The sequence below is a fragment of the Bos indicus x Bos taurus genome, chromosome 20 (assembly GCF_003369695.1).
Source record: "Bos indicus x Bos taurus breed Angus x Brahman F1 hybrid chromosome 20, Bos_hybrid_MaternalHap_v2.0, whole genome shotgun sequence".
In the NCBI taxonomy this organism is placed as follows: Eukaryota; Metazoa; Chordata; class Mammalia; order Artiodactyla; family Bovidae; genus Bos; species Bos indicus x Bos taurus.
This window is the reverse complement of record NC_040095.1, coordinates 23091147-23110416: the sequence shown is the minus strand read 5'-3', so window position 1 is coordinate 23110416 and position 19270 is coordinate 23091147. Positions and strand designations below refer to the sequence as shown.

Genomic DNA, 19270 nt, shown 5'->3' with positions numbered 1-19270 from the left:
TAAATTGAATTAAGTAGTGTAAACCATAGGCCATTCAGGTATGACCTAAATCGAATCCTTTATCATTATTCAGTGGAGGTGATAAACAGATTCAAGGATTAGATGTGGTAGACAGAACACCTGAAGAATTATGGAAGAAGGCTCACAACACAGTACAGGAGGCAGTACCAAAACCATCAAAGAAATTCAAGAAGGCAAAAGGGGTCTGAAGAGGCCTTTGAGAAGATAAATAGCCGAGAAAAGAAGAGAAGTGAAAGGCAAAGGAGAAAGGTAAATATATACCCAACTGAATGCAGAGTTCCAGAGAACAGTCAAGAGAGATAAGAAACCCTTCTTAAGTGAACAATGCAAAGAAAGAGGAAAATAGTAGAATAGGAAGGACTAGAGATCTCTTCAAGAAAACTCGAGATACCACAGAACATTTCATGCAAAGACATACACAATAAAGGACAAGAATAGCAAGGACCTAGCAGAACCAGAAAATATTAAGAAGCGGTGGCAAGAATCCACAGAACTGTACAAAAAAGGTCTTCATAACCTGGATAACTATGATGGTGCGACCAATCGCCTAGAGTCAGACAACCTGGAGTGTGAAGTCAAGTGGGCATTATGAAGCATTACTATGAACAAGTGCTTCCCTGGTGGCTCAGTTGGTAACGAATCCGCCTGCAATGCAGAATACCTGGGTTCAATCCCTTGGCTGGGAACATCCCCATTCCAGTATGCTTGCCTAGAGAATCCCCATGGACAGAGGAGCCTGGTGGGCTACAGTCCACGGGGTCACAAAGAGTCAGACATGACTGAGCAACAAAGTAGCTAGTGGAGGTGATGGAATCCCAGCTGAGCTATTTCAAATCCTAAAAGATGATGCTGTGAAAGTGCTGCACTCAAAATGTCAGCAAATTTGGAAAACTCAGCAGTGGCCACAGGACTGGAAAAGGACAGTTTTCATTCCAATCCCAAAGAAAGGCAATGCCAAAGAATGCTCAAACTACCACACAATTGCACTAGTTTCACATGCTAGCAAGGTAATGCTCAAAATCTTTCAAGCTAGGGTTTAATAGTATGTGAACCAAGAACTTCCAGATGGAAGCTCTGGACTTAGAAAAACAAGAGGAACCAGAGATCAAATTGGCAACATCTGATGGATCATAGTAAAAGCAAGGGAATTCCAGAAAAACATCTACTTCTGCTTCATTGACTACACTAAAGTCTTTGTGTGGATCACAACAAACTGAGGAAAATTCTTAGAGATGGGAATAGCGCTGTGGACAGTGACTGCAGTCAAGAAATTCAGACACTTGCGCCTTGAAAGAAAAGTCATGACAAAGCTAGACAGCATATTTAAAAGCACGGACATCACTTTGCCGACAAAAGTTCGTATAATTGGAACTATGGTTTTTCCAGTAGTCACGTAGGGATGTGAGATTTGGATTCTAAAGAAGGCTAAAGAGCGTCAGAATTGATGCTTTCAAACTGTGGTGCTGGAGTAGACTCTTGAGTATTCCTTGGACAGCAAGGGACAAACCAGTCAATTTGTTGATCAAACCAGTCAATCCTGAAGGAAATCAATGCTGAATATTCATTGGAAGGACTAATGCTAAAGCTGAAGCTCCAATACTTTGGCCACTGATGTGAAGGGTCGACTCATTGGAAATAACCCTGATGCTGGGAAAGATTGAGGGCAAGAAAAGAAGGGGGTGACAGTGAGATGGTTGTGTTAGGTAGTTAGAATAGGAAAAAGGAGTCCAAAATAGTGGTGTCTAAAAGAAGCAGAAAAGCCCTCGAAAAGGGAACAAAGGAAAAATCCACAGACCGGAGTGAGAACCTCAGATGAAACAAACATGCCCACTTCCTGGCTAGCCCTCATTTGCATAGCATGTGCGGGGGCAAAGGGGTTGGGGAGGAGAAAAAAACGTATAAAAAAATGGGGAGTCAAGATGGGTTGAGACCTCTCCTTTGGGGTCGGCCTGCCCTCATGCCTCAAGAGTGTACTATCCTTTGTTTATTGAATGAACTCTGAGGTGTAACTGAGCTGTCACACTGGTTCACCATTTCAAATCTTCGTTGAGGCAAGACAGAACCGAGGAAATTATACACTATTCCAACAGTTGGATGGCATCACTGACTCAATGGATCTAAGTTTGAGCAAACTCTGGGAGACAGTGAAGGACAGAGAAGCCTGGTGTGCTGTGGTCCATGACATTGTAAAGAGTTGGACACGACTTAAGAGACTGAATAACAACAAAGCCAGGAATCCTAGCCATCAGACCAACAAAAGCTAGAGGCCAGAAGCTAGTTTTCCCTGGATCTTTGCCCCAGTGAAAAATGCATTTACCACTGAGGCAAACTGTAAATGCAGATATTATACAAAGTTTACTTTTAGAAACATAGCACAACAAGTGGGAGGGCACACAGAGAAATTAAGACAGGTAACGCAGAGATGCACACCCAGAGGGAAAGCATGTGGGTGTCCCCTCTGGTGAGGAGGAGCACAGAAAAGAGGCTGTGCTGTGCTGTCTCTCAGTCCTGTCCGACTCTCCAACTCCATGGACTTGCAGCCCTCAAGGCTCCTCTGTCCATGGGCATTCTCCAGGCAAGAACACTGGAGTGGGTTGCTATGCCCTCCTCCAGGGGATCTTCCCAACCCAGGGACTGAACCCAGGTCTTCTGCATTGCAGGTGAATTCTTTACTGTCTGAGCCCCCAGGGAAGCCCATTGACCTGGAATCACTACATGCTTCCCTTTGCTTCTCCACTTCCTTCTCTAACTCAGGTCTCCTTGCCGCCTTCTCTTCTATACTCTATTGAGTAGCCAGACCATGTTTATCTAGACTTAAACGTGGAAATCTGGAAAACTCAGCAGTGGCCACAGGACTGGAAAATGTCAGTTTTCATTCCAATCCCAAAGAAAGGTAATACCAAAGAACGCTCAAACTACCGCACAACTGCACTCATCTCACACGCTAGTTAAGTAATGCTCAAAATTCTCCAAGCCAGGCTTCAGTAATATGTGAACCGTGAACATCCAGATGTTCAAGCTGGTTTTAGAAAAGGCAGAGGAACCAGAGATTAAAATTGCCAACATCCACTGGATCTTGGACAAAGCAAGAGAGTTTCAGAAGAACACATATTTCTGCTTTATTGACTATACCAAAGCCTTTGACTGTGTGGATCACAATAAACTGTGGAAAATTCTGAAAGAGATGGGAATACCAGACCACCTGACCTGCCTCTTGAGAAACCTGTATACAGGTCAGGAAGCAACAGTTAGAACTGGACATGGAACAAGAGACTGGTTCCAAATGGGAAAAGGAGTACGTCAAGGCTGTATATTGTCACCCTGCTTATTTAACTTATATGCAGAGTACATCATGAGAAATGCTGGGCTGGAAGAAGCAAAAGCTGCAATCAAGACTGCCGGGAGAAATATCAATAACCTCAGATATGCAGATGACACCACCCTTATGGCAGAAAGTGAAGAACTAAAGAGCCTCTATGAAAGTGAAAGAAGAGAGTGAAAAAGTTGGCTTGAAGCTCAACATTCAGAAAACTAAGATCATGGCATCCAATCCCATTACTTCATGGCAAATAGATGGGCAACAGTGGAAACAGTGGCTGACTATTTTTCTGAACTCCAAAATCACTGTGGATGGTGACTGCAGCCATGAAATTAAAAGACGCTTGCTCCTTGGAAGGAAAGTTTTGACCAACCTAGACAGCATGTTAAAAAGCAGAGACATGACTTTGCCAACAAAGGTCCGTCTAGTCAAGGGTATGGTTTTTCCAGTGGTCATGTATGGATGTGACAATTGGACTGTGAAGAAAGCTGAGCGCCAAAGAATTGATGCTTTTGAACTGTGGTGTGTTAGAAGACTCTTGAGAGTCCCTTGGACTGCAAGATCCAACCAAAGGATGGATCAGTCCTGGGTGTTCATTGGAGGGACTCATGCTGAAGCTGAAACTCCAATACTTTGGCCACCTGATGTGAAGAGCTGACTCATTTGAAAAGACCCCGATGCTGGGAAAGATTGAGGGCAGGAGGAGAAGGGGAAGATAGAGGATGAGGTGGTTGGATGGCATTGCCGACACAACGGACATGGGTTTGGGTGGACTCCGGGAGTTGGTGATGGACAGGGAGGCCTGGCGTACCGCGATTCATGGGGTCGCAGAGTCGGACACGACTGAGCGACTGAACTGAACTGAAACATGGAAAAGACCCTAATGCTGGAAAAGACTGATGGCAGAAGCGGGTGACAAAGGATGAGATGGTTGGATGGCATCACCGACTCAATGAACTTGAGTTTAAGCAAACTCTAGGAGATGTAAAGGACAGGGAAGCCTGGTGTGCTGCAGTACATGGGGTTGCAGAGGTGGAAAACGACTTAGCGACTCATCAATGGAACATGTATGTGGGCTTCCCAGGAGGCTCACTTGGTTAAAGAATCTGCCAACAACGCAGGAGACATGGGTTCGACCTCTGGGTTAGGAAGATGCCCTGGAAAAGGGAATGGATACCCACTCTCGTATTCTCGTCTGGAGAATCCCCATGGACAGAGGAGCCCCGAGGGCTACAGTCCACAGGGTCGCAAAGTATTGGACATGACTGAGCACACGTGCAATGCAAACATGTATTTAAGAGCACAGTTTGTACTATTCTTGTTTGTATTTTGAAAGCACTGAAGGAAGATTGTATATTAAGAAGAATAAAATTTAAACCAGAAGTTAAAATTGTCTCTGGGCCAGGAAAACTGAATGCCTTTTTGGCAGTAGGATGGACTGGACCCGTAATATAAATTAGGATAAGACAAGCAGTATCACAAAGAAGTCATGCTGTAAGAGCCTGTAAGAGACCTAACCAAAGATTTACACAAACACATAGCCCCAGGCTGAGATGCTATTTCTACAACCTCTAGTATATGTATGAAAGGATGAAGTTAATTTGTGTGTGGATTTTTCACTCCCTGCATATTTAGATAAAACCACAATGTGAAGTTACAGAAATCTAGTAGTTCAGATTTCCTTCTAGGTGGAAGTAGTACTTTTATACACTATACCCAACAAGCTCAGGGGAGCGGTGGTGGGGCTGGATCAATCGGCTTCACGCCTCAGTGACAAGACTCCAGGAGGGTGTGGGCACACGCAGGCCACAAGGCAGCACAGCACCTGTACTTTCCACGGGCAACCCGCTGAAAAATATCCAACGAGGGGTGAGATGCTGGGATTCTAGAAATCATCTTGTAAATCCAGAAAACTCATAAATGAATTTGCCATCTCCAAGTCTATTCTGTATTTATTAAGGCTGAGGTAGGGTATTGATTTTCTTCTAAATCCTGACCCATTATGTTAAATGAGGAATTCAGAAGCCACAGAACTCTCCAAAAGCACCAAGCTTACACAAAGCCTCAAGACCAATAATGATAAAATTACCTTAAATATTATGTGTAATGACGTCAAATGGTAGTGACCACACCCAGAAAACATTTGAGGAAGAATTTATTACATTTACTTAAAGGATTAGAGCTGATATATGAGAGAACATTTAATTATGTCAACATAAAAACAATAGCTGTGGTTACGATTTGCACATGCAATTCATTCTGCAAAAGTAAAAATACACACTACTCTTTCTAGACAAGCCTTCTATATGAAGTTAGAGTAGGTCAAGGTAAAAGAGCAAGTGAACTTGAAAGGATTGCACTTATAATTAAATGGGACATAGCCAGGTATAAAGAGGAGACATACCTAATGCTAACCACTGTACTGCAGTACTAGCAAATTGCACACTTATTTTTAGAGTATACTATTCAACATATATATATATACTAAGACTAAAGAAATGTCAAATATCCACCTTTAAATTATCCCTTTATTTCTGACATGTCACATTTTGATATTCATGTAATAGCATTTGAAATATGTAGTTATCATTGTCAAAGCTTATGTTTAAGGGATAAAAGGTCTGTAACATCTACCACTATTGGCCTCAAATGCACTTTCATCATGATCTATGAAGTGTAAAGAACTGGGTAATTAAGTTAAACTAACCTGCTTTAACTACAAAAAGCCTTTAAAAATTTAGGAACAAATATGTAACAAATGGGCTCATCCAGAGCCACCTTTTCATTTTTAATGCAATGTATATTAGAATATCATGTGAATACACATACAAGTAGAATATACAATGAAAAAAAAATAGATTAACTCCAAAGATCAGTATTTGGATTTGGAAAGTTTTGACTTGCATCTAAATTCTGCTTATAAATAGCCTGAAAGGAACTGCTATCAAGGACCAGTCTAAAGAACTAGGCTGTTAAGTTTGCTGGTTTAAAATTTCTTAAACCTAATATATTGCCATTGTATGGCTTCATATTCTTTTAGTTTACAAAAAAAGTGCAAAAAACTTTTTAAAGTAATCTTAGAGGGCAACAGAATCAAACACAACCTACAACAAAGTTATCCCAATATTTTTAAACAACTGAACTTTTAAGTTTTATGTAGCTTATTATGTTGACATTTTACCCATCTCAACAAACAGAAGTGTAAGGTACAGAAATTTGTTCTTGACACCAGAGGAAGAGATTGATGTGGAATATAATGGAATAGAGGAAGAGCTTTCCTACTTGATTTATAGTTAGTCAATACATGCCAGTTAACAGAAATATTTTAGGGAATGCTACTATATAATTATTCTACTTCTAAATTTATGTCATGATTATTTAACTACTTAACTATGTGAGCAGAAAAAAGACATCTTTTTAAAACTTGTTTGATTGATATTTATAGAGCTATTTTAGATGTTCTACTTCCAATGTGAATTTTCATAAATAAATGTTTTCACAATAAACTAGGGTCACTGGATGACTTCACATGTTAAAAAAAAAATCTCTCATCAAAGAAAAAGGCTGAACTTGAACAACTAGGTGAAGAGCACACGTGAACACAACACACGTGAATGACTCTGCCTTTTCCCTGTTTCTGCTCATGTGTTGGGTATATTCCCCAGCGATGAATGATCCATGTTAAAAAAAGGATTAAACTGTAAGGTTTTAGTAGGTTTGAAATCTGATAGTTTTCCAAGAGTTATTTAGCATCGTGCCTTTATGAAGGATGAGGGTAAGATATCAAAGACACCAGTAATGAATAATCAAATTACAGTAACAACAAATGTAACATATTCTTGATTATTATTTTAATCTTACAAGAGGGTAACTGCATCAAACTTTTGGATACTAGATATTTAATGAGTAATAAACCCACTATCTTAAACACAGTCTAATTTTCACATAAATTAACCTAATTTCTCTGCCGACCTAAAGTATAATTCACATGTATCAAAACAGATTCTTCTACAACATGCCTTATGAAAGTAATTTTGTACTTAGATCAAGTTTCATGACTGCTTTTCTCTTTTGGGACAAAGACGTATATAAATATTTCCTGAATGAATTTTTGCACAGTATCCAAACATCCATTTAATATGCCTAAAGTGCTTTTGTGGTTAGAGGGCATTCACTCACTGCACCATGTTGTATGTTAAGTTTCAACATCAAATCTACTTATAATGATGTCCTTTCTTAAATAACTGTTCTCATTCCTTTAGATCGTGAGTTCACATTTTATAACTTCCCTCCCGCTATGTATAATCATTACACTAAAATGTTCTTCACAACACTGCTATTTGTTAGGAGGAAGGTCAGAGCTAAACATGGTTGTAACAACATGACTACTTATTTTGAGGAAATAAAAAAATGTAGTAGATATAAATTTGTTGACATTTAGCAAGGCCAATCCTTTCCTGACAGGGACCAGCCTTTGATGGCCAACTTAGATGGTGGTGGTGCTATTACCTTGTAGAGTGTGAGTTTGGGGTCTGTCCCTACTTTTCCTCATAATTCTGACAGTCTACCAATCTCTTGTTGGTTTTGCCTAAAGAAGAACTGGATATATCAGAATATAGCATCTGCTCTGTCTCACAAAGAGCATATATGTGAAAGAACTCTGTGAAGTGTTAGGCAAGAATACAAAGGATAAAGCATAACAGGAAATCCACTGTGAACAATACTGATGAGAGAGTAATGAGTAGACTCACATCTCATCTGTAAATGTGCACTAAATTTCCTCAACCTTTTATTCTTCAATAACCTCTGCAAATATTTTCAGTTGCCCTGGCTTCTGTATCTTAAATATGGCAGAGAAACAAACTTACTTGATAGCAGTAGTCAATACATGATCTATTTCTTCTTACTCAGCCCCTGGTTTTAGCCCTGCCTCCTTGTCAAAGGTGGTGGGTAGAGGATAACATGAATGTGAAAGTGAGTTTAGCACTAAACTCTGGAGGCTCAATCACTTTCCCCCTGAAGAACAGAACATATGGGAAGAGGTTTAAAATATTCCTAAATCATCGTGTGGAACTAAGTTCCACCTACCTCAGGACTGGCAGACATTAAATACTATCTCTTCATTAAGTGCTTCTACAATAAGGGTATTTGCTAACTGTGATACTTACTAAGATCAATATGTACATTTTGGGGGTGGTGTTTTGTTTTGGTGAGTATCGCCCAAGTCCTATAACTTATTAGTCTGCTTTAGATACCTACTAGGGAAAAAAACAAACTCAATCTTGGCCTACTGAAAAACAGTGTATTAAGTCAAAACACATTTTAAGGTGAAGATATATTGTATAAAGTGCTTAATCAACCAAATTCTCTGATGTCTTAAAAAGAAGGGTCAATAAAGTTTATATACAGGTATAGAATGTTTGAGATAGTTTGTCATATTCATTCCTAGCTCTTATCCAGACACTCTGCTGAGTTTGTGATGTGTATCTTCAAAGGCTGTCAATAACAATAGAAAGCAAATGTTTGAAAACTTCCTTAATTATTGATTGTCTAATATTCAAAAATTGGTATTTTTAGTTTGCTGTGTTAAAACAGAATTCCTTTTCTCCAGCAACTGGCAGTGTCACTACCAATGGAAGAGGACTAATATTTTACTTGTTGGTATGATTATAAATGACCTGAATTTTTTCTGGCAGACAACAAAAGCTGGGCTCGTATTAGCTGCATCATCTGGATTCTTTTTAAATTATGTTGTCAGCTAAAGTAGAGAGTCTAAGACCTTGCTCCTCTAATTTTTGTTAATTCTCTCCCTAAGATTTGATATTCAATGACTATTCTCATTAAAATCAGTATAGCTGTTTATGACTAGCTTTAATTTAAATACCCTCTGTTTTCTAGACAGCAAAACAAAAAGTTTCACTTTATAAATTTTAGATAAGCTTTGTTTTTCTTCAGTGCAAACATCCTGAAACAGCACAAAGTCAGTCAGCTATTCAGAGGATGAAGTCAGTTTATGTAGTGCTTAAAATTGAATCCCAGATATACTGGGATGGAAAAAGCCCATGTGGCAGGACAGTACATTCTTGTCCTTAAGGGCAAATGACCATCTTCAGCGAGTGAAGATCTGAAATCACAGATAAAGTATTTTTAGCTTTACTTTACAGGTACTTCTGAAGATGTAACAGGAACTGTCTTTCACTGAGGCATGTAGCCACCTCGTCTCACAGTCTGTGGTAAGTAACTTTTAGGCATTCCTTCATCAACTGCATCCTCCATCCCAACTGTTTCAAATCTCTCTACTTGTCCCTCAATGCCTGGACCAAAAGCATCCACTGCAGGAACTTCCTGAAACATTTTCATTTTCCCAGATCCATAGGGTTGTGAAATATGATCTGAAATCTGCTGCTGTTTAAGTCTAACAAAATCTTCTTCATTGACTGAGGAAACTTGCTGTGACCTTTCAAAATGCGAAATATCTGGACTGGTTTCATGTTGACTGCAGTTTTGCTTGAAATACCGCTGCCTGGGCAGAATGCCATCACTGCCATCTACATTATCTACCAGCTGTAAATCTTCTGGCCGTTCTTCAGAATCTAACAAGGGCTGGGTGGACTCAGATCTTGAGAAGACTTGGACTGATGGTACCTGGTGTCTATAGCCACTGTGAACCACTGTGGAATATTGGACAGTGCTTGAAGTGTTCTGTGCAGATTCATTTTCATCACTGCTGGAAATGCTTGGCCTAGAAGATGACATGCATGAAGACCCTCCAATACCACTACTGTGTCCTTCAGTATTAACTTTTTCTTTCTTGAATAGGTCCAAAGACTTTAGATCCTCTGGGAAAGGCTTTTTGTCATTTGCTTCTATTTCCACAACACTTACATCAGTGAAATTGCCATCTGGATACATTTGATCTTTTGAATTAAAATGCTAAGAAAGACAGAAAATGAATTATTACCTATGGTACACATTCATTTAGAAAATCTGAAATAATTATATCTAACATATTAGTTAAAGTCACAAAATGCATCTCTGAAACTTCTCAGTAACTTAATAGTGCAAAGATAATCTATATCACTAAGTCACTGCTAACTACTTGAATCATGGATTTTGTGAAATTTGTCTAGAAGGTAAGAATTAGACTGTATTTCCTCAGAATTCCAAATCAATATTGTTGGGGTGTTACGTTTTTATGAACTAACCAACTCAATGGACATAAATTTGAGCAAACCCCAGGAGATAGTGAAGGACAGGGAAGCCTAGTGTGCTGCAGTCCATGGGGTCGCAGAGAGTCGGATACGACTTAGGGACTGAACAACAGTAACAAAAGTCCAGAAGTAATATTTCATTCCTAGTCTAGGCAGCCTAGGATTAACTGGATAGAAGAATGAAGAAAACGTTAAGAAAAATCAAACTCAAGTTTCATAGGTTATGAAGGACTGTCAGAAGTAAAAAATACAAATAATCTTCCCTTTAAGGAAATTTAAGAAATTTATTATAGGCTTCCAGAAGTCATTTAATCATATTAAAATCACAGCCTTTAAATTTGATTTTAATATACAATCTAAAATGCTTAACATAGCTGTATTAAAACACTAGGCTTTCAACTTACAAGTTCAGTCAAATATTTTTAATGTATACTAAATAGAATTAGGAATATAAAGACAAATATGCTATGGTGATAATAAACTCCTAGAATATGCAAGTACTATTTTTAATTTTGACTAAAATTCTAATTTATGTACTATTTTATTTTCATTTACTTTTCAATTCAGCCCGATTATTTTTTGCTTAAACTCTACAAATATATCCCAATATGTGCGTGTATTCTAAGTAGTCAGAAACATTTTATCTTACCCTTGGAGGTGTGTGAGGTGACCACTGGGCAATATGACTCTTTGAAGGATCTGGAACATTAGGCCAGATGTGTTTTTTAATTCTGGAGAGGAAAGAAATACTGCTTATGGAGAACCGCTTGTAATAAACGTGATCATTTAAATCTTAAGAATAAAACCAACTAAACAAAAAATACCTACTGTACTCCAAAGCTAACAAAAACATTTTTCTTGTAACCAATAGAATAAAATACTATTTAAAAATGCATAAGGATCTGAATCTTTATCCTTAAAGAAAAACTGTTTATGACTAAAGCTGGTAATCAGTATTCAATTTTTTAAAATCTCTGAAATCAAATTCTGCAATAAAAACCACTTAAAAACTTTAGCCAGGGGTACAAAACATTGTGGCACACCTTCTCTGCAAAACAAAACCCCCAAAATGTTCAATTTCCAACCAAAATAATTCCGACAATGATAAATTATCACACCGGTATAAGATAAAATAATATGATTTTTCACAAGGAAGAAAAGGCTAACAGAAAAATAATTAATTCAAGATATCCTTCATCAAAAACCTATTTAAATATGTTTAATATAGTCCCGAGCACAACATTAGACGTTCACAAGTGTATATAAGTACACAGGAAATGAGTCATCTTGAGAATAAGTTCAAATAAAAAATAAAGATGGGTAGTAAGATCCTAACAGATTGTCCAGCAGGAACAACTATGAAATCTGGACATAACAGAAAAAGCAATAGAGTTAACAACCTAAATAAATTGACTAACCAAAAAAAAAGAATTCCTTGAAAGTCACCAATTACTGAAACAGACTGGAAAAGAAAACGTCAATAGCCCTATACTTATAAGAAATTCAATTTGTAATTAAAAATCTCCCTACAAAGAAAAGAGCAGCCCCAGACAGCTTCACTTGTGAATTCCATTAGACATTTAAAGAGGAAATAATACAAACCCTACACAAACTCTCCCAGAAAATTGAGGTAATATGTACTAATTAAGAGGGCATTCATTTGATGAGATAATCAGTATTACCCTGAATCCAAAATTAAACAATGACACCACAAAAAAAGGACAAGTCAATGCCACTTTTTAACATAAAAATACAAAAACTGTTAACACACCGAATCCGGCAAATTCCAAGGAATGCAAGATATAACATCTGAAAATCAATGATAAAATTCACCATATTTATAAAAGGAAAAAAAAAATCATAAGCTCATCTTGACAGATGCAGAAAAAGCATTTGACAGAATTAAATACCCATTCATGACAAAAACTCTTAGCAAAACAGAAATATAAGAACTTCCTCAACTTAGAGCTAATATAACATGCAATAGTGTTAAGAGTGAATGCTCTTTCCCCTAAGATTGGGAAGAATGGGAATATGCTGGCTCTTAACACTTCTATTCAACATTGTACTTACTGAAGGTCTTAGCCAGTAGAATAAGAAAAATAACTAAAAGTATAAAGACTGGAATAACCATCTTTACTTGCAGGCAGCATGACTGTATATGCAGAAAGTCCTATGGAATCTAAAAAGTGACTACAATAAATTAATTTATCAAGATCTCAGTATATAAGATTAATATGCTTAAAAGGATCAATTTTCAATATACCAGCAATGAACAACTAGAAAATAAAAACATGTAAATTCCATTTATAATAGCATAAAAAAAAGTTAGGAAGGAATAAATTTAACACAGCCTGAAGACTGAGAAACATTGCAAAAGGAAACAAGAAATGTACCATGTTCACGTACTGAAAGATGTATGTGACTCATGAACATTTGAACTCATGTTCACACTGCATTTCCCCCTAAACTGATGTAGAGATTCAATAAAATTCCACTAAAAATTCTAACAGATTTTTAAAGGAAATTTATAAGCTGATAATTTTATATGAAAAGGCAAAGAAGCTAGAAAAAAATAATTTTGGGAAAAAAAAAAAAAAACTGGAGGAATTCTGCCACCCAGTCTTATTGCAGAGCTATAATAAATCAAGACCATGTGGTATCAGCACCAACAGACATATAGACATATATAACAAAGGAACAGGGTTAAGAGTCCACAAATAGATCTAGACTTATAAGAATAATTGATTTTGGTACAGGCTGAAGACAATTCAACAGGAAAAGACAGTCTTTTTAATAAATAATGCTGGAATGACTAGATATCCATGGAAAAAATTCTTTGACTCTGACTTCACACCGTGCACAGAAATTTATTCTAAAAAGATCACAGCATAGGGTTAAAATCATTAAATTTCTAGAAGAAAACATAGGAGAACATATTTGTGACACTTGGTTAAGCAAAGATTTCATAAAAAGGACATAAAATCAACAACCATTAAAAAATAAAAACCCTAACAAAATGGACTTGATCAAAATTAAACACTTTTGCTTTTCTGAAGTCACAGTTAAGAAACCAAAAAGGCAAGCCACAGTCCAGAATTTGCAAAACATTTGTGACAAAAAGTTTGTAACAAGATATATAAAGAACTCTTAAAGCACAATATGAACAAATCACCCAATTTAAAAATGGGCAGAAGATTTCAAGACATATCACAAAAGAAGATGTAAGGTAGCACATGAAAATATCTATTACTAGTCCTCAGGGAAACAGAAGTTACAGTCACACTGAGATAGCACTATAAACCCCTGAGAAAGAATGGTTAAAATTAAAAACCTTGACAGTACCAAGAACTGGGGATGATATCGAGCAAATGGAACTTTTCACGTTGCTGGTGGGAATACAAGATGATATGGCCACTTTGAAAAACAGTTTGACAGTTTCTTATAAAGTTAAATATGCATCCAGTAATCCTGGATTATATGATCCAGCAATCCCACTGCTAAATATTGACTCAAGATAAATGATAATCTATGCCTACACAAAGATATGTATGTGAATGCTCATAACAGCCAAAAATCAAAGAAACAACTTAAATTTTCATAACAGATGTATGGGTTAACAAATTTTGATCTTTCCATACTATAGAATACTATTCAGGAATAAAAAGAAGAAAAATATTAGTATATGCAACAATATGGATAAATCTCAAAAAAGTCAAGTGAAAGACATCATACACAAAAAATTACATGCTACTTGATTCCTATATATGTGAAATCCTAGAAAAGGCAAAAATACGACCACACATGGTTGACTGCTGGGGCCAGGGGCTAAGGGAGAGGACAGACTACAAAACAGAAAGAGGAAGTTTCCAGGGTGATGGAAATGTTCTCCATCCTAAGTGTGGTGGTAGTTAAATATCTACATACAGCTACAAAAATTCATCAAACTGTTCACTTCAAATGGATGAATTTCACTTAATGTAAATTATAGGTCAACAGAAGTGGGGGAAAATGCAAAAATATGAACAAGGGTACTTACAGGTCTCGCTTATTAAAGCAGAATAAAACTCCCAAAAGGGTTGTCAATAGGAATGCTAAGCAAACAGGTACAACAATAGCTTCAATTTCTCCTTGAGCTAAAAAACAAAAAGTGGAAAGAAGGAAAATAATTGTTGACACATATGCTACGGACAAATAATGCAACTTTCCAACCAGATTACTGTTGAAAAGATGAAATACCATCCTTTTTTTTCTTTTTACAACCTTTTCAAACTTACAGGTGTTTCTCTCTCCCCACCCCTCTCCCTTGGTAAATCATACCCTAGTTGCTTATGCCTTAGGTCATGGTAACCTGACCACAAAGTATACATAAAATAGAAGTTGGCTGGGGGAATAAATGGATTAGTTCAGTTTATTGGATAAATAATATACCTGGTAAGAGTTTTCAAACCTAACTATTTATTACATTTATCATCTGCACTCAGCAGAATCTTAGCAAAACTTACTTTTGAGTTCTAGGAGCAAAATTGGAAAAGCTCTAAATGATTTCAACAACTGAACTACAAATGTAACTTTCTATAAGGAATAAAAATGTAAAATTCAGGTAAAATTTTTAATTGTTATTTACTGATATAGGGTAAGAATTTTAGGAGAACCTTAACAGGCACAAGGAGTGGCAGAAGTAAGAATATCATCATCTAAAAAGCAGCAAGCCTCAGATTCCTAAATACCCTCTTTGAATCTGAAAGAGAGCTTAGTAATCAAATGAACCGCTAATTGGGAGAATTTATATTAGAGATTTTTTAATGATTTGGTTGTTTCTGGTAAACTCCTCCAACCCTCCTTCAATTAGTCTTTTACAGGAGAAATGTATCCAAGTAGTACGACAGCTACACATTACTCAGTCTTACGTTCCCACCACACATATCCCTTTGTAAGTAACTTTACATTCTGTGAAGCATAACAGGAACTGAGCAATCAGAGGAATAAACTATAGGTTGGAGAATATTAATTCCTGAATGTGAAGATTCTCATGCACACGACACATCAAATCCAGGCAGACCTGTCCTTTACTGGTGCTGAACTTCCTTCTCAGCTGCCACGCCTTGGGCCTTTCGCTCACGGTGCTCCAGGATGCCTCCTTCTTCCTATCTGTCCACATCTTAACTTCAAAGCTCAAGTGCTGTCTTCTCCACAAAAATCTTTGAAGGTGAAACTTCCAACTACCAGTATCTTTAAATTCTTGCTCTATTTACTAGCAGCATGGCTCAAATGGCTCTCTGTATTGTTTACTTATACTTTATTTCTTCAACTAAGCTATATGGTCCTTGAGGGCAAAGTCAAAGCCATGTGAAGTAGGTATAATGGATCCATAAAACAATAGGTCAGAGGGAAAAGTGGATGAAGCAATATTAAGTATGATCTCAGTTTTGGGAAAAAATGTATGCATAGAAAAGACTAGGAGGATATATAAATATGTTAAAAGATTATTTTGGATGAGGGATTAGGAGTGATTTTTCTTCGTCTTTGTATTTTACTTTATTGTCTAAATTCCTTATAATGAACACTACTTTTGTTAACAGCATACATTTTTAAAGTTAATTACTTTTATTTTTCTAAAGATCATGGCACAAAGTTTTATTTCAAATATTACAGGTATGCCCCCACTTTAAGAAAGTTCCCATTTTACCACTTCACTTTCACAAAAGACTTACACTAATATACTAAAAAGCGTTTTTCATAAATTACATTGTTTTTGCTAACAAAAATAAATTTATAAAAAAAGCTTGTTACTGTATTTAATGTAGGTCTTTCATGAAAATGAAGTGGCATAATGCAAACTTGCAAAAGGTGAGAGATACTCTGCTCTAAACCATTTTGGCTTATAAAAGGTTTCAGAGGAATGCTCAACTTCTGGTTAGAGGTGGAAACCTATATTTGTTACATATATATTCTACAACCATGTCACCACAAATCTTATCCCATAGACTATAGTCATTATTGGCCATCACAGAAAAGCTCAGGATCTTTCAATATCTATCTTATGTAGTAGTCACTTATCCACTTACCTGCTCATGCAGCAAACATTCAACCAACAAGGAATATGGAGCTTACTATTTATCATTCACTGTGTTGGTGCTTGGATATGACAAAAACAATTACAATAAAATAAGGTAATTTAATAATGATTCAAAATGTAGTAGTTACAGGAAAGAATGCATTTTAAGTCTGCTGTAGGAGGCCACTGCTGCTGCTGCTAAGTCACTTCAGTCGTGTCCGACTCTGTGCAACCCCATAGACGGCAGACCACCAGGCTCCGCCATCCCTGGGATTCGCCAAGCAAGAACACTGGAGTGGGTTGCCATTTCCTTCTCCAATGCATGAAAGTGAAAAGTGAAAGGGAAGTCGCTCAGTCGTGTCTGATTCTAAGTGACCCCATGGACTGCAGTCCACCAGGCTCTTCCGTCCATGGGATTTTCCAGGCAAGAGTACTGGAGTGGGGTGCCATTGCTTTCTCCGAGGGAGGCCACAGGAATAGCCAGAACAAGAAAAGGTATAGGGGAATGTACTGGGAAAAGACATAAAGGCGGGGAAAATGAAGTTTAGGGTCAAAGAAAGAGATTATAAAAGGGCATGCACAAGCAGTATTTGAAAGCATGAGCAACTGAACTTTAGTTTATGTAAGTGAAAAAAAGAGATGAAGACATTTACTACAACTAACCCTAAACTTCTGGGTTTGGCAAAGAGCTGTAACATGGAACAAAGAAACCTGTTTGGGAAGAGCAGAGAGGGTGGCTGAAGTCTTAAACAGGGACTCTGAAATGGAAGATAAGAAAACAGTGCCAAGAACAGAGCTGTGGAGAATACAGAACATTTAAAAGAGCAGAAAAGGAGACCAAGAAAAAAGTACCACACGAGGAGGAGACTCAGGAGAGTGCTATTAGAAAAATAAACCAAGGGAAGAGACTGTTTCAAGGATGAACAGGCCAATAGGAAGGATCAAATGTTGGCAAGTGTAGGGAAAGAAGACGACTAAAAAGCATGCACTGGACAGGACGAATAAGAGGTCTTCCACGTGTGACAGCAGAGAGGCTTCAGTGGAGTGGTAGGTGGGTGGGAATCTGGTTTCAGCAGGTTAAAAACTGAGCTGGAGGTACGGAAATGAGACTGCAAGCATGGATTAGTCTTTACAGCCTGTGTGTTAGGTGCTCAGTCGTGTCCAACTCTTTGCCATGGACTGTAGCCCGCCAGGCTCCTCTGTCCATGGAATTCTCCAGGCAACCTGCCCATTAAAGGAAGAACAAGAGAAGAGACTATACCCAAGTTTTTTAAAATAGTTGAAATACAACTTTATCCTGATTCTAAATAAAAAGGAGTGGGAATGACAGTAACAAACAAGATCCCACCTCTCAATATAGTCACGTGACTACAGCAGTCTTATATTTGAAACTCAAGGAGGAAACAACTGTGTTCCAAAACGCCTAAATACGCAGGTCCAAAAAATGAAGCTTTTTTTTTAAACAGCCACATTCATTCCAAAGCCCATCCATCTCCTTCAGCAACAAAGATTAAGCACATGTTCTGCTTAGCTACGTAATAAAGTGGCAAACACGCTGCACCAGTGACGTTACAGGACAGCTGCCTATATAACTAGACTTCCGACGCTGGGCCCAGCTTCACTTTCTCACAGGTCAGCACTTTCATCTGGGAGAGCAGTCGCGTGAGCAACCTCTAAATCGCGCTTGTACTGTGCTGCCAAGGCTGGGTCCATGACCACCGCTGGCGGGGCAAGAGCAGGCATGGTGACAAACTCCAAGTTGGTGTCTCCGATCAATTATCTAGCAAGCCAGAGGAAGGGCTTTTCAAAGTTGTAGTTACTTTTGGCAGAAATGTCATAGTACTGAAGATTCTTCTTTCGGTGGAAGACAACTGACTTTGCCTTAACCTTCTGTCCTTAATATCCAGTTTGTTGCCACACACACAACTGGGATGTTCTCACACACACATACCAGATCTCTATGCCAGCTAGGCACATTCTTGTAAGTAACTCTTGATGTTACATCAAACATTATAATGGCACACTGACCCTGTATATAATAGCCATCTCTCAGTCCACCAAATTTCTCCTGACCAGCTATATCCCATACACTGAACTTAATCAGTCCTCTGTTGGTATGGAACACAAGATGATGGACCTCAACACCCAAGGTAGCTATATACGTCTCAAATTCACCAGTCAGATGACGTTTCACGAATGTAGTTTTTCCAGTACCACCATCACCAACCAATACAGGTTTGAACTTGGGGTTCTCCTTGGGCAGCCAACGCGATGCTACTTCCAGAAGCGTCTCCATGCCTGTCTGACTAAGTGAGACCATACCCAAGTTTTGCCAGTGAAAAAAATGAACCCATTTAGAAAGATAAACAAATTATTTTGGGATTTATAGAGTACAGGTGAAATTAGAAGCAGTTGAAGGAACAACAGCAAAGTATGGAAAAAATTTTCTGTAGTTTAAAGAAATAACCAAACAACAAAACAAAAATTTTATGAACACATCATTTATATGAATCCAAAGAGAAGGCGATGGCACCCCACTCCAGTACTCTTGCCTGGAAAATCCCATGGGCGGAGGAGCCTGGTAGGCTGCAGTCCATGGGGTCGCTGAGGGTCAGACACAACTGAGCGACTTCCCTTTCACTTTTCACTTTCATGCACTGG

The 19270-nt window shown here is 37.9% G+C and overlaps 1 protein-coding gene and 1 pseudogene across 2 annotated transcripts in view; both read right to left on the bottom strand.

Annotated features, from left to right (window-relative positions):
* Positions 1 to 5478: 5478 nt before the first annotated feature.
* Positions 5479 to 19270, bottom strand: part of IL6ST (interleukin 6 signal transducer) — a 61732-nt gene continuing 47940 nt past the window's right edge. For both annotated transcript variants that reach the window (XM_027520476.1, XM_027520477.1), the window contains 3 exons: positions 14591 to 14687; positions 11201 to 11282; positions 5479 to 10273 (listed from right to left, as the gene is read on the bottom strand). In XM_027520476.1, coding sequence (XP_027376277.1) covers positions 9536 to 10273; positions 11201 to 11282; positions 14591 to 14687 — 917 coding nt within the window. In that variant the 3' untranslated portion in view covers positions 5479 to 9535. The remainder of the gene's footprint in view (positions 10274 to 11200; positions 11283 to 14590; positions 14688 to 19270) is intronic.
* Positions 17015 to 19158, bottom strand: LOC113879191 (annotated as a pseudogene).